We start from the raw sequence: 16,706 nt of genomic DNA on the forward strand, positions 1-16,706 counted from the left end.
GTGTGGGTATAGATGAAGAGGGTGTGTGGGTATAGATGAAGGTTGTTAGATGGGTAATAACTATAGGGGAAGAGGTGTGTGGGTATAGATGAAGGTTGTTAGATGGGGTGGTTGGGACATGTGCAAGTTGTTGAGTATTTATCTTATTATTAAAATAGGTAGGAGAGATGATAGTGAGCACAGAGTGGACTTGAAATTTGGATGTGATTTCTGTCTCCAGAGGTTTGTGTGTTAGGAGCTTGGTCCCTAGTATTGTTATATTGAGGTTGTGGAATCTTTAGGAGGTAGGGGCTAGTGGGAGATATATAGCGACTGCTTTTCTCATTGGTTTGGAAAATGTCTGGGGAGAATTTGTTTGTTTGTTTGTTTCCCTACAGTTGGAGGGGATACAATGCAACCTGAGGGTTTTGGGGAGCATAGTAGCAGGAATAGAAGGTAGCTGGTTACATGGCACATTAATGGCCAGAAAACAGAACAATGAATGCTGCTTAGCTTCCATTCTCTCTGGGAGTCCCCACATGTAATAATGGCATCTGCATTTGGGGTAGCTCTTCCTACCTTAGTTATTTAATTTAATCTAGAAAATCCCTCACAGACATACCCAGAGATAACTTTCTGTTGTGACTCTAAATCCTGTCAAGCTGGCAAAAGTAACCATCACTGGGGTTTCACCTTTATTAATGGAATGTTATCACTCTTTAGGCAATCAGATCTAATGGGACTTTATTGGTTGCCCTAGAAGGGGTACAGCAGGCTTGACTCTCAGTTTAGTTTCTTGCACCTGTGCCCTTTTAGTCCTGTGTCATGTGGTGTCATTGAGGCTATGACTCCAGTTTTCACTCTCCACCCACCACCCTGAATCATGAGCTAGCCTTTGATGTTGTACATTATTCAATACCAGATCTTCTGTTGCAGAATCACCAACTCGACAAAGACTTTGTGACTTTTATTCTCATCTAGGTGTAGTTAAAATTCTTTAGAGCAGGTATAGAGAATGTGAACAATGGAAGTTATAGCAGTGCTGACTGTGTTTGTTGTACTGACCAGTGATGTTGGTGTTATTATGGTTGCTTGTGTCTCTGAATGTTATTGTTGATGTGTGATGCAGGCATAACCTTTTCTGTTAGTGTCAGAGAATTCTGTTGTGCTGAGGACACTGACTCAATTTGCTTGTCTCTATTTTGTTGTCACACTAAGAGTAATTTCTATTTCTTAGATTAATCTTTAGGCCACATATTAGGTTAGGTCATTTGACCATGGATATAGTTTTTTTAAGGCCATGAACATAGTTTAACATTAGATGGAGTTCAGGGAATATTGTGAAAAAGTTGAGAGAACAATTGAGGGACCAGAAGATGGCAGGGACTCCATAGGAAGACCAACAGAGTCAACTAACCTGGATGCTTGGGGGCTCCCAGAGATTGAATCATGAACCAAAGAGTGAGCACAGGTGGAACCTAATCCTCCACATATATATGTAGCAAATGAGCAGCTTGGTTTTCATGCAGGCCCCACAAAACTGGAGCTGGTGCTTTCCCTGAGCCTGTTGCCTACCTGCCTGCCTGTGGATCCCACACTGCTAAATGAACAGCCTAGAATGGCCTCAGTTGGAGAGAATGTGTCTAGTCTTAACAGCAAATTGATGAGGATGGCATCCAGAGAGGAGCTTCGCCTTCTAAAGGGAATAAGGGAGGAATTGTGTGAGGGGGTACTGGGAGAAGAGGAAGGACTGGTACTGGGTTATAAAGTGAATAAATGAATAAATATAACTAAAAAAATGAGGAGAAAGGGAAATTGAATCAATTTCTGACATTTTGATGCTAGGATATTGTATACATTTAATTGCTCCTATTTTATTATTAGTTTTTTTGAGACAGGATCTTGGTAGTCTGGTTGTTCATCAAACTTACAGACTTTCTCCTGCTTCAGATTCTCAGTGCTGGAATTATAGGTATGAACTATTGTGCCCCAGGCTAGCTGTAGCTGATCCTCTTGTTTTCATTTAGCATTTGGAAACTTTTTAAAATAATTTCTGACATTACTAGAGCTTCATTTTCTTTCTTTTTCTATTTTATAATGATCATTGTTTTTTTTTATTTTTTTAATATATTTAAGAATAAGTGTAATAAACCAAATACATGGTCAATAAATACAAGAATATGATCATCTCAATAGAAGCAAAGAAGAAAAAGAAAAAGTCTTTGATAAGATTCAACATGCCTTCTTAATAAAAGCCCTAAAACAAGTAGGACTGTAGGAAACATTCCAACATAATAAAGATTGTGTATGACAAACCCATGGCCAGTATCATTCTAAATGAATAAAACCACTATCCCGACTACTCATCGCTGGAGCAATAAGGCAAGAGAAGGGATACAAATGGGAAAATATTAAGTCAAATTATTTTCAGTTGATGATTATATTATCTTATACCCAGTTTTCCCAAAATTTGACTAGAAAAAAATGTAGAAATTATCAGTAGTTTTAGCAAAGTGTTATGATACATAATTGATGTTCAAAATTTACCAGTCTTAATACATATGGGTAAAAGGCATGCTGAGAAAGAGATCATGGACATGCTCCTCTTCCCAGTTTCTCAAATAAAATAAAATATTTAGAATATACATAACCAAAGAGGTAGAAAAGCTCTACAGTGAAAACTTTAAATGTGTAAAGAAAGAAACATACTAGAATTTGAAGACCTCCCAAGCATATAGCTTGGTAGAATTAATGTCTTGAAAAAAGACTTTCCTACCAAAACAATTTACTGATTCAGTGAAATCAAAATCAACATCCTCATCTTGTCCTTCATATAAATAAAAAGAAAATCCTCAAATTGATATGGAACCCAGAATAGCCAATTTGTTCTGGATAAGTGATTGTTCATATGCATTCTGCTCCTTTTAAGTGCTAAGTGCATCTGTCTAAGACCCCAACTTTTGTACAACTGTTTCTATTGTATCATTGGTTTTTAGGCATTCTTACTTTCAAACCTCCATGTCTAAGACACCAACTTTTATACTAAATCTGTTTAAGACCCCAACTTTTATGCATCTGTTTCTATTGTATCATTGGATTTTAGTCATTCTTACTTTCAAATCTCCATTGTGCCCATTTGTCGTCTTCTTCCACGGTTAGGAATCTCAAAACTCACTCTCAAATTCTTTGAGTCTTAATATATTCAACCATAGAATGGGTATTGGTTGTATATTATTGTCTTAGAAAGGGTGAAGGAGTTGGAGAAGAAACAAATGCAATCTTTATGAGTGCTTTAAAATCTGGTGTAATTTGGTAACTATAAATTGTTATATGATGTGGCTATTTGGTTTTCTTCTCTAGGTTTTCAGTATCCGACAAAGAAGCTCCAATGTATTTACTTCAGTCAATTCCAGGGTAGATATGATAAATATTCTAAATTGGTTTGGAAAGCATGGGTAACTTGAAGACCACTTCAAGTTTTTTTTTCATGGGTAACTTCCATCCCAGGACTGCAAAAGTCTTGGAGAACATGTACTCAGGTTTCCAAAATTACTTGAGACCTGGAATGTTTTGACTAGAATCTGCTGCACCGAAATGTAGATTGATATCACGTCTTTTCCACTTGAACACCATTTTGTGGAGGGGTCATTTGACATATTGAGGTGAATAGTCTGGAGTATTTGGTTCTGTTTTCATTTCTTCAGGTTGCTAATGTTACTGGCGCTATGTTCCTGTGGGTCCCATCCTTCTTGACTTCTTCTTAAACATTTATTTGTTATAACCATTCATCTCTTGCTAAATCAAAGTTTCTTCTCATGTAAATCATAGCCGTGTTTGTTATTTTAGTTGAAAGTCGATTTTATCCAATATTAGAATGGCTACTCCAGCTTGTTTCTTGGGACCATTTGCTTGGAAAATTGTTTTCCAACTTTTTACTCTGAAGTAGTGTCTGTCTTTGTTACGGAGATGCATTTCTTGTATGCAGCAAAATACTGGGTACTGTTTACATATCCAGTCTGTTAGTCTATGTCTTTTTATTGGGGAGTTGAGTCCATTGATGTTAAGAGATATTAAAGAAAAGTGATTGTTACTCCTTGTTATTTTTGTTGTTAGAGATGGAATTATGTTTGTATGGCTGTCTTCTTTTGGGTTTGTTGAACGATTACTTTCTTGCTTATTCTAGGGTGTATTTTCCCTCCTTGTGTTGGTGTTTTCCATCTATTATCCTTTGTAGGGCTGGATTTATGGAAAGATATTGTATAAATTAGTTTTGTCATGGAATATCTTGTTTTCTCTGTCTATGGTAATTGAGAGTTTTGCTGGGTATAGTAGCCTGGGCTGGCTGGCATTTGGGTTCTCTTAGGGTCTGTATGACATCTGCCCAGGATCTTCCTTTTTCATTGTCTCTGGTGAGAAGTCTGGTGTAATTCTGACAGGTCTGCCTTTATATGTTACTTCACCTTTTTCCCTTACTGCTTTCAATATTCTTTCTTTATTTAGTGCATTTGGTGTTTTGAGTATTATGTGATGGGAGGAATTTCTTTTCTGGTCCAGTCTATTTGGAGTTCTGTAAGCTTCTTTTATGTTCATGGGCATCTCTTTAGGTTAGGGGAGTTTTCTTCTATAATTTTGTTGAAGATATTTACTGGCCCATTACCTTGGGAGTCTTCACTCTCTTCTATACCTATTACCCTTAGGTTTTATCTTCTCATTGTGTCCTGGGTTTCCTGGATGTTTTGGGTTAGGAGGTTTTTGCATTTTGCATTTTCTTTGTCTTTTCTATGGCACCTTCTGCACCTGAGATTCTCTCTTTTATCTCTTGTATTCTGTTGATGATGCTTGCATCTATGGTTCCTGATCTCTTTCCTAGGTTTTCTAACTCCAGGGTTGTTTCTCTTTGTGATTTCTTTATTGTTTCTATTTCCATTTTTAGATCCTGGATGGTTTTGTTTATTTCCTTCACCTGTTTGATTATGTTTTCCTGTAATTCTTTAAAGGATCTTTGTGTTTCGTCTTTAAGGACTTTAGCTGTTTACCTCTGTTCTCCTGTATTTCTTTAAGGGAGTTATTTATGTACTTCTTAGAGTCCTCTATCCCCATCATGAGAAGTGATTTTAGATCTGACTCTTGTTTGTCCAGTGTGATGGTGTATCTAGAACTTGCTATGTTGGGAGAATTGGGTTCTGATGATGCTAAGTAACCTTGGTTTCTGTTGCTTATATTATTATGCTTGCCTCCTGCCATCTGGTTATTGCTAGTGCTATCTGCCCTCGGTATATCTGACTGGACCCTGTCTTTCCTGTGATCCTGGTTGTGTCAGAACTCCTCAGAGTCCACCTGTCTCTGGGATCCTGTGATTCTGGGATCCAGTGATCCCGAGATCCTGGGTATGTCAGAGCCCCTGGGGGTAAAGCTGCCTCTGGGACCTTGAGATCCTGATATAACCAAGCTCCTAGGATCCTGGGATCTTGGGCGTGTTAGTGCTCCTTGTAGTGGAGATTCCTCTGGGTGTTGTGGGACTGGCTGCAGTGTTCGGGCCCAAGGTCTACTCAGGGCTCCAGCCCACACCAGAAGGAGATCTTCATTTTCTTACATCAGAAATTGGCTTTAGCTGAACAACCCTGTAGTCTTCAATTTACCTTGACCACTTAATCTCCTTTGTTTGCCTGGTCTGTGGAAGTGAGTGAACATACAGTTTCTCATTTACTCTATAATTTGGGATGTGAAGATGCTTTCAGATTTCAGTATTTTACATCTGTGATTCTAATGCATCTTTTTGTTTTTCTGTGATAGGTTCTCAAGTAGTGGTTTTTGAACTCCATGTAGTTGAGACAAACTCCTGATTTACTGGCTTCCCATCTTTTAAGCACTGGGATTAAAGGTTCTAGCTGGTGTTTGGCTACAACCAAACTTTTACTATAGCTTCAAGGGAGCCCACCTTGGAATACTACCATGTAAAATTCAGAAAAAAACATTTTTTTCTATCCTATTTTTTTTCTCTTGTTATTTCTTGGTACTGAGAATTGAAACCAGGACTTCACACCGCCTAGTAAGCATTCTTCCATTCAGTAGTGCTCTGATCCCTATTCATTTAATTTTATTTTCTTGTTTTAAGACAGATTCTATGTCTTACTTTTTGATTGCTATTATAAGACACAGCAAGTTAGAGACCAAAGCATTTAAAGGGGGGGGGGGTTATAGTTCAGACAATGGTTCCATGACCATCTTGGTGTGACCATGGCAGCAGGCAAGCAAGCATGGAGTAGGAACAATAACTGAGGGCTCACATCTTATCTGCAGTGTGAAGTAGAGAGACAGATATATATATATATATCTATATCTATATCTATATCTATATATATATATATATATAGAGAGAGAGAGAGAGAGAGACAGAGAGACAGAGAGACAGAGAGACAGAGAGACAGAGAGACAGAGAGACAGAGACAGCACACCTCCTCAAAGCTACCACCAGTGACATAAGTCCTATAACAAGACACACCTCCTAATTCTTTTAAGCAGTTCTACCAACTGAGGACCAAGTATTCAAACATTAGACCCTATGGGAACCATTCTCCTTCAAACTATCACAGTCTCCTATGTTGTGTGTGTGTGTGTGTGTGTGTGTGTGTGTGTGTGTGTGTACATGTATATGTTTGCTTGTTTATTTATTGATTAATGTGACAGGAAGAATGTCATTTATCCCAGACTGACCTAAAACTTGCTGTGTATCGTAAGTACCCTGAACTCTAATCCTCTGCCTCCACTTCTGAGTGCTGGGATTACAGGCATGTGTTTCTACATCCAATTTATGCTGTGTTTTTCATCGAATAGAAGCCCTTGTTCATACTAGACAGACACTTTGTCAATGAACTATATACCTAGACTTCTTTCTATTGTTTTGAATCAGGAACTATTTTCTTAAGAGTGAATTCTTTCTTAATAAAGTCATTGTTCAAATTAAACAGATTTCTGTAAGGATACCATGTTTTGCTGACATCTTTAAGGTTAATTAAAGGTTCAAAATGTGACTTATATTTTAGATGAATAGCTTCATTAAAGACAAGTGTACTTTTTTAAGGTAACTTTTAATTTTAGAAACAACTAAAATGTCAGTCTGAATCAAACAGACAAAGAAGGTGGTCAAGATCAGTGATAAAGCCATGTGAGTCAGAAAGGAGGCTAAAGCTTTGTAACAATGCTTTCCATGTGTCTGAAGAGATGCCAGGCTGAAGGCCACTCTTGTAAAGGACAGCATTGGGTCTAGTTTACAGTTTCAGAGCTTTAGTCCATTATTATTTCAGAAAGAAAGGCAGCATGCAGCAGACATAGTGCTGGAGAAGGAGCTGAGAGTTGTGCATCTTGATCAAAAGTCAGCCAGGAGAAAGAGCTCTTTCACACTGGGTAGAGCGTGAGCATAGGAGGCCTCAATGCTCACCTACACGTTGACACACTCCCTCCAACAAAGCCTCAGTCCCTCCAATAAAGCCACACCTCCTAATAATGCCATCATGACCAAGCATTCAAACACAGAAATCTTTGGGGGCCAAACTTATTCAACATGTAATTCATTGTAGTGTCTGATGACAGTGCTAGTTTTAACTTCTTTTGAGTATTTGCTAATGATTACTAGGTGTATTAGTCACTTTATGTTTTGCTAGGAGAAAATACCTGACAAACCCTTCAGGAAGAAAGGGTTTTTTTTGGCTCACAGCTGGTTGCACAGGGTACACTCATAATGAGGAAGACAATTGCTACAGGAGCTCTAGACACTTGGCCATATTTTATGAACAGCCAGTAGGCACAAATGAGGAGTGCTTGGTACCAACTTATTTTCTCCATTTATTCAGTCCAGGATCCCATCTTGTGGAATGATACTTTCCACTTTTAGGGTACCTTTACAAAGGCTTTCTGTACTGGCTGGTTTTGTGTCAACTTGACACAAGGTGGAGTTATCACAGAGAAAGGAGCTTCAGGTGAGGAAATGCCTCCATGAGATCTAGCTGTAATGCATTTTCTCAATTAGTGATCAAGGTGGGAAGACCCCTTGTGGGTAGTGCCATCCCTGTGGGTGGTGCCATCCCTGTGCTGGTAATCTTGGGTTTTATAAGAAAGCAAGCTGAGCAAGCCAGGGGAAGCAAGCCAATAAGGAATATCCCTCCATGGCCTCTGCATCAGCTCCTGCTTCCTGACCTGCTTGAGTTCCAGTCCTGACTTCCTTTGGTGATGAACAGCAGTGTGGAAGTGTAAGCTGAATAAACCCTTTCCTCCCCAATTTGCCTTTTGGTCATGATGTTTGTGCAGGAATAGAAACGCTCACTAAGACAAATTGGTACCAGCATAGTGGGATATTCCTCTGACAACCTGACCATGTTTTAGGGAGGACTGTGGAAGGACTTTGGAACTTTGGGCTAGAAGATCCATTCAGTTTTAAGAGCTCTGTGGGATGTTGTGTAGGAGCTTGGAAGATAATTTTGAGAACAGTGCAGAAAAGATGGAGGCCTGGCTTGTGAAATTTCAGAGAGATGATTAAAGACTCCTATCAGGGCTGTCTCTATTTTGATTAGGAGGATTCTGTGGGTTTTGTTAGCTGGGGCTGAAGAATCAGCTGTGATTAACAAGATACCAGAACCACTAAATCAAAAACTTTGAATTACTGGGACTATTGATGCTGGTTAGCTGGAGCTAAGAAATTAACGGTGATTAAGAAGAGACTAGCATCATTGAGGTGAAATCTTCTGGGAAGTGTTTTCTGAGAGCACAGAGGCTGTGTTCCAGAGATTGTACCTTGTGCTGTGGCTAGACTTGATATTGTTTAAGAGTCACCCAGGTGGTTCTGGTTTAGAAGGCATGAAAGGTCATGAAGAACAGCTGAGGCTCAGGACTGTTAGAGGCCATGAAAGGCCATTGGTGAAGGTGCAGCCTCAGTTGCAGTTGATGGCCCAGGAGTGAAGAGGTCAGGCAAAGGTATTGAGGCTTGGCATCATGAAGATTGCCTATGAGAGGCTATTGGTAAAGTCTAGTTACAGTGGAAGATGACGGTGCTTTGGAGATGCCAGTACCATGAGATGGTCACCAAGAAAAGCAACAGGAGTGGAGTACAGGCAGCTGGAGCCTGAAAGACAAGGTGTGTGCTACAAAGGGCAGAGCTGGAGAAGTGACCCAAGCCCTTGGAGGATCCTAGAAGATCGTGAGTGGATCCCAGACATTGGATGGTTTGAGTTTGATTTTTGCTTTTGATTGTGACCGTGCCCTATTATTTCTCCCTCTTGAAGGAAGAAAGCATTTTAGTTGAGCCCACAGTTAAGAGACTTTGAATTTTTAAAATACTTTGAATTTTAAAAGATACTGGATATTTTAAAGGAATTGAAATTTTAAGAATTTGCAAAGATTGTGGGACTTTCAAAGTTATTTAGATATTTGGGATGAGTAAGAAAGTAAGGGTTGAGGATTAATAGTGGTATTTTTGTGTCAAGTTGACAAGGGGTCAATTGTACTGGCTGGTTTTGTATCAACTTAACACAGGCTGGAGTTCAGCCTGAGGAAAGCTGAGGAAGGAGCTTCAGGTGAGGAAATGCCTCCATGAGATCCAGCTGTAAGGCATTTTCTCAATTAGTGATCAAGGTGGGAGGACCACTTGTGGGTGGTGCCATCCCTGGACTGGTAGTCCTGGGTTCTATAAGAAAGCAAACTGAGCAAGCCAGGGGAAGCAAGCCAGTAAAGAACATCCCTCCATGGCCTCTGCATCAGCTCCTGTTTCCTGACCTGCTTGAGTTCCAGTCCTGACTTCCTTTGGTGATGAACAGCAGTGTGGAAAGTGTAAGCTGAATAAACCCTTTCCTCCCCAGCTTGCTTCTTGGTTTTGTGCAGGAATAGAAACCCTGACTAAGACAGTTTCCTCACCTCAGCTAGCTAGTCTAGATAGTCCTTCATGTACAGGAGCAGAGCTTGCTTCTATGTTGTTTCCAGATCTGGTGTAGTTGTTATCAGTGTAACCCAGTGCATCAACGTAGTCTCCCACATCACAACCCTGTTTTCATAGAAGGAAGAGGGAGATAGGAAAGCATTTAATGCTAGTGTACTTGTTTTTTGAAGTGTTTTTGAGAGCTGGCTACTAGTTGACATGAAAAAAATAAAACCTGTATAGTTTTTCCACTCTTGAGTAAATTTTCATGTTGTATAATTAATTAGTTGGTCATATGTTTGAACATCCTAATTCAGTGATTTAAAATGTCATGGAAAATCATGTTTTCATTGTATTTATTTTATTATGAATACAACTTGTACAGATTAATGATATTCACTATGGTGTTTCCATGTATGCAGAAATACTTATTGATTATGCTCATTTATTCTGCTTTCTGGCCTCTGGTGGTCTTCTCAGTTCCTGTAAATTCCTCTTCTACAGCCATTCCAACTTCTTTTAAGTTTCCACATGTATTAAGATAACATTGTCGTTCTGTATTTGGCTTATTGTCTTTAATATCTTTAATTTTCCTCCAACTTAAAGACTTCTATAACTGTTATTTTTATTTTCTAATATCTGAATAGTACTCCATTATAGGAGTATACCATGGTCTCTTTCTCTATTCATTTCTTAACCTATGCAGAGTATATATTAGTTACTATGAATAGTGCCATATTAAAACTTGGCATGCACATAACTCTGGATACTGACTTCATATTCTTTGCCTGTGTAGGTAGGAGGTGCCTAGGTGGAATATATAATAGGTTTACAAGTAGTTTTTAAGGACCCTCCAAATCAACAGTGTAGCGTTGTTTCATTTATTCTACATCTCCACAGTATTCATCTTTATAATACTTTTTAAAAATTGCTATTTTATCTGGAGGAAGGTATTACATTTTTTGTAGGTTTGATTTACATCTTGCTGTTACTAATAATTCAGAACATTTCTTTCATATATTTATTGGCTATTTCTATATCTTCTTTTGAAAAGTTTGTGTTCATGTCATCTTCCTATATTTTTTAATTAGATCACTTTGGTTTTGGCTGCTTAGTTCTTTTGTATTTTGTATTTTAGATCTCTGTCAGATAAAAACATGGCAAATACCTGTTCCTTTTTGCTAATTACTGTTTTAATGGTTCCCTTTGTGTCAGGGATATTTACTTTCATGTAATCCCATTTAGTAAGTTTTGCTTTTAGAGATACTGGATTCAGTCTTAGTTATTTTTTCTGGTGCTGTGTAGAGGCACCAGGACGAAGACAAGTTAATAATGAAAGCATTTAATTTAATAGTTCCAGAGGGTAGTAGAATTCATGACCATTAGGGCAGAAAACATGGTAGCAGGTAGCTGAGAAATTTCATTTAGGCCTTTGTTTTGTTTTGTTTTGTTTTGTTTTGTTTTGAGCTGAGAAATAAAAAGTCTGTTTTCAACTTTCTGTATGCCTATTTGTATCCTGTCTTTCAGCAGTATTTATTAACAATGCTGTTTTTCTTCTATTGTATGCTGTTGAAAAGTGGAGAATTAGTTGGATGTAGTTGTATAGAAGGTGAACTTCATCTCATTCCTCTAGATCTTTGTATCTATTTTTAGATCAATATCATGTTATTTACATAATCTCACCCCCCCAAATATATTTTGAAATCAGGTATTGTGATGCCTCCAACTGTACTCTTTTAACTTAAGGTTGCATTGATTATTTGGTGTCTTTTGTATTTCCATAAGAATCTTGGAATTGTTTTTTGTAGTTCAGTGGAGAGTGTCTTTAGAATTTGATGGGGATTGTACTGAATTTGTAGTTCACATTGGGTATGACATGCTATGATTTCCACTTCAAAAAAATTCATTGTATGAATTCATGGTATGTAGAAAAGCTATTGATATTTTTGTTGTTGTTGCTGTCATTTTAATTTTGTATCCTGCTTATTAATTGTATTTGCTTATTTGTTCTAATAGCCATTGATGTATGTAGATTTTTTATATATACAAAATCATATCACATAAAAACAGGGATAATTTTACTCTTTGCTTTTCTATTTGTATACCTTTTTTTTTCTTTTTTTTTTTTTTTTTTTTTTTTTTTTTTTTTTGCTTGTTTTCCGTACAGATTTTAACACTGTGATGAATAAAAGCAGTGAGATTAGGCATTCTTTTCTTATTCTTGATCCTAGAGAAAATACTTTCAGTTTTTCCCTATTTGGTATGATACTGGCCTTGGGTTTGTCATACATAGCTTTTATCATATTGAGTTTGATCTTTGTGTAACTAATTTGGTCATAGTTTTTGTTATGAAGGGATGGTCATCATTTTTTTCTCTGTTAGAATTGACTTTATGATGTTTTTCATTTTGTTTGTTAAGTTAGTTGATGTTTATGTGCATATAATGAATCATACCTGGGATGAAACCAACTTGATTATGGTGTCTAAGCTTTTTGGTATATTGTTTAATTTGATTTTGTAAGGTTTTGTTGAAGGTTTTGTATCATGTTCAGGTATATTGGACTGTAGTGTCTGTTCCTCTTCCTTCCCTCCCCCCTTCCTCCTTCCCTCCCTTTCTTCTTTCCTTCCTTCCTTTATTGACTTTTCTATGATTGTCAGGTTTTAGTATCAAGGTAATTGTGTTCTCATAAAATGGGATAGATGTCCATTAACAGATGAATGGATAATGAGAATCTGGTACATATATAAAGCTGAATATTATTCAGCTCTAAAATAGTGAAGATACAAAATGTGCAGGAAAATAGGTAGATGGACTTAGAATGTATGATACTAACCAAGATAATTAATTTCAGGAAGAAAACACATGCATGTTCTTAACCATATAACCTATATTATATAGACATAGTATGTATAGTATAAAATTTAGAAAAAAAGAATAAAGAAGAGGTTATATTAGGTGACAAGGAAGTACAGAATGCAGGTAAAAGTGCATAATTTAATTGATAGTGGAGGTATGAAATTACAAGTGAAGTTCCAAGACTTTCAAACGATTATTCTAACTATATTTAATTCCTTCAGGGTATATAGAGTTTGAATCTAGGAAAGTGCTAATAGGAGTGGCTCTACTAATCCAGCCGCATGCTATTATTTGTGAATTCATTATATATAATAAAACAAATTTAAAAAATAAAGCATTGAGGAAAATAACAGATTAGGAAGAGTTCTGTCTCCTTTTTTTTTAACTTTTCTATTTTATGGAATAGTTTGAGAAACATCAGTGTTATTTCATAGTGTGGTAAAATTCATCAGTAATACTTTTAGTCCTAGACTTTTTTTAAGAGACTATTGCTCATGTGTATGTGTAGTGTATGTACATAAGTTTGTGTGTACAAGCATATGTGTACAGATGTGTTTATTTCAGCTGAAGGCATGTATTTCTGTGCATGTATGTAGGCTTGAGATCTATACAGAATGTTTTTCTCTAGTTCTTTTCAGTGTCTTTAACCCAGGGTCTCCTGGAGCATACTAACTCAGCTAGACTGTATGGCCAGCAAGCCCCAGGGTTCCTCTTATCTGTGTCTTTCCAGCAAGGGGACTGCAGACCTGCTAGCCTGGGGTGCTAGAGGCTGCATTTAGGTCTTCATGCTGCTAGGCATGCACTTACTGTATGTACTGTCTCCCTAGTATTGTTAGACTTTGTATTACTGATTTCATTTCATTCTTTGTAGATCTGCTTAGAAATTTTGTATCTTCTTGGTTCACTTTTGGCATTCAGTTATTGCCAGATCGGTCAATTTCTTAGGAAATTTCCTTATCATTATATATTTTTTCAAAATAGTCCTTAGTATGGATTTCTCTGTTAGATGTAATTTGCCCTGCCCCTTCCATGGGTATACACTGTAAACTTACTAATTCTGTTAATTGTCAAAGAAACTGAACTCGTTTCTTTGATCCTTGCTGCTGTTCTTTTGACATGATTTTTTTTTTTTGGTTTGGGTTTTTATTGTTTCCACTCATTCATTTTATTTTTAAAGAATTGAAGATAAACTAGTTTCTTCTTTTTATTTTTATTTTTATTTTTAAAAGAGATTTTAGCTAGATGTGCTCTATTACACATGTCTTGGTTTGCTGTGTTTCCAGTTGTTTCGAGGACTTGTAATTTTGTGTTCTGACTTCCTCAGGTCCACTATTTTTGTTTGTCTTTTTTAATGTGTTATACAGGATCAGCAATACGCACATTTGGTATAGGTGCCTGATGTAAACCCTAACATCCTGAGTTTGATTTCTGGGATTCATATACTTGTTGTTAAATGCAGGTTTTTAAATGTAGATCATTGTGGCAGCTTTTTGTTTTGTTTTCTTTTTTTAAATACCAAGACATTATGGTAAGTGTTTGTAAATACACATTTCCAGTAAGACTGTCAAGCCTCAAAGAGTTAGTTTGTGGAAAGCTACATAGCCAGAAGGTAGAAGAATTTACATTATTTTTTTTTTTTATTTTAAGAATCCAAATTCTACTAATTTGAATTATCTATATCCTTATAAAATTCAAGACAATTATAAATGTATTTAATATATTTTCCTTAACTATGTTTTGTAGAGGTTATTTTTCTAAGCCCGTTTCACATTTGAAAATAGTTGACACATAAGATATGAGTTTATGCTTATAACTTTTTAAAATTTCACATTTTCCCATATGAAAGACTAGGTTTTTTGATATTCATGTTTTGAATGAAAGAAATAAAATATTTTAAAATGTATCTGATCATTAATTAGATTGAACTAGAGTTAATATAAAATGTTAGAATTTTGGTTTACAGTAAGTACTAAGATTATGGCAGAAATTATGGTGACATGGTAGGTCAGATGGCAAACGCTCTGTGAAGGCTGTGGTACATACCGTGTGCCACACTGCATCTTCAGGGACACTGTGGCTGAGGAAGGCTGTCCTTTGACTGTCAGAGTACCAGTGTTCTAGATTACAGAGGAAGACATTCTGGTAATGAAGATCAGAATCCATTTCCATGGATGTTTGTAGGTGTTTTAGAATTCTGCAGATGTTTACTGAGTGTAGCATACGTTTTTAGAACAGAATTGAAACTGAGCTAAACATGTGAACTGTTGTGATTTGTCCTGATTTTACAGAATCAAGTTAATAAATTTGATAGCCTCTTGGGGCCTTCCTTATCTTGGTAATTGTCTACTTGGAATACAAATTTCATCTGCCTTGAAATAATTTGCTTTAAAGGAACGTTATTTTGTAAAGAAAGTAGATTTCCCTTCCTGTAGAATTAGATTGCTTATTGAGAAAATAGATTGACTATTTTTATTGTGTATTTTTAATTAGTCAATTAATTAATTTTTTTATACTCTAGACTTTATTCTCCACCCCTGTCCACCCTCTGACTCTTCCACGTCCCGTATCTCCTCCCCACCCCTCTATCTCCATGTGGATGCCCCCACCCCCCACCTGACCTCTAAACTCCCTGGGGCCTCCAGTTTCTTGAGGGTTAGGTACATCATCTCTGATTGAACACAGATTCAGCATCCTCTGCTGTATATGTGTTGGGGGGCCTCATATCAGTTGGTGAATGCTGCCTGGTTGGTGGTCCAGTGTTTGAGAGATCTTAGGGATGCAGATTAATTAAGACTGCTGGTCCTCGTACAGAGTCACCCTTCTCAGCTTCTAAGTAGATTTTAGTTATTACTCTTTTATAGGTAACAGTAACTGTACCAACAAGAAAATTATAAGTCCTTTAAGTTTATGATTTTGTATTACAAAATTGTTATATTCATAAGCAATGAAGATAAGATGGTGGTTACTAAAATTTAATACTAAAGAAGTTAATATGTTTTGATTTCTTTGCTTGTGTGCTCAATTAGTCCCTTTAAAACCATTTCTTTGGCATTCTCTTATATGACTTTGAATATACTGAAATGTGCTATTAGAATACTCTTGAATCACACATGACTAACAATTTTTATTTGTAATGGATTATTTAAGTCATAGCTGTAAGGTGAAAAAGAACTTTTGAAAAATTATTTTACTCCTATTTTTATATGTTTTACAAACCATTGCATTTTTCTGTATTTTTTCTGTGTCTTTGTTGGTTTTACAAATGACTTTTAAAAATAAGCCCTGTTGGCCGGGCGGTGGTGGCGCACGCCTTTAATCCCAGCACTTGGGAGGCAGAGGCAGGCGGATTTCTGAGTTCGAGGCCAGCCTGGTCTACTGAGTGAGTTCCAGGACAGCCAAAGCTACACAGAGAAACCCTGTCTCGAAAAAAAAACAAAAAAAACAAAAAAACAAAAACAAACAAAAAACAAAAACAAAAAAAAAAAATAAGCCCTGTTAAATTATAACTATTTCTTTTCCTTTTCTAGGTTGTTATGGAGTTGATGGGGAGAGTGACTCTATTATGAGTTCGGCTTCTGAAAACTCCACTGAGCCTTGGTTTTGTGATGCCTGTAAATGTGGTGTATCTCCTAGCTGTGAGCTATGTCCTAATCAAGATGGGATTTTCAAGGAGACGGATGCTGGAAGGTTGATGTCCTTAATATGTTGTGTCCATTATACCTGCTTCATAACATGCCTGCTTTGGAATTCCTTTTTCTTTCTTTGTGACTTTTGAGTCACACACATTCTTCCCATCTTCTTGGCATAGAGGAGTGACTTGGCCATGTAGATGGATGAGGGGAAGAAGAAAGACCATCTCTTAAGTACTAGCATTTGTTTTTGCACTCATCAGCCCAGTTACTGTGAAGAAGCACATGATAGTTTCTCAGGTTATGATGATAACGCCCAAGACCCTTACCATTTAAA

At 37.0% G+C, this 16,706-nt stretch overlaps 1 protein-coding gene and 1 long non-coding RNA gene across 9 annotated transcripts in view; one reads left to right on the top strand and one right to left on the bottom strand.

The window, feature by feature from the left end:
* LOC116098582 overlaps window positions 1-14,847 on the bottom strand; it is a 17,221-nt gene extending 2,374 nt beyond the window's left edge. Inside the window, exon 1 of the long non-coding RNA XR_004121881.1 lies at window positions 14,784-14,847. This is a non-coding gene — a long non-coding RNA (uncharacterized LOC116098582). The remainder of the gene's footprint in view (window positions 1-14,783) is intronic.
* Phf14 (PHD finger protein 14) overlaps window positions 1-16,706 on the top strand; it is a 171,877-nt gene that overhangs the window by 37,419 nt on the left and 117,752 nt on the right. For all 8 annotated transcript variants that reach the window (XM_031381180.1, XM_031381179.1, XM_031381185.1 and 5 more), the window contains one exon: window positions 16,268-16,427. In XM_031381180.1, the coding sequence (XP_031237040.1) occupies window positions 16,268-16,427 (160 nt within the window). The remainder of the gene's footprint in view (window positions 1-16,267; window positions 16,428-16,706) is intronic.

The sequence above is a fragment of the Mastomys coucha genome, unplaced genomic scaffold, assembly GCF_008632895.1.
Source record: "Mastomys coucha isolate ucsf_1 unplaced genomic scaffold, UCSF_Mcou_1 pScaffold20, whole genome shotgun sequence".
In the NCBI taxonomy this organism is placed as follows: domain Eukaryota; kingdom Metazoa; phylum Chordata; class Mammalia; order Rodentia; family Muridae; genus Mastomys; species Mastomys coucha.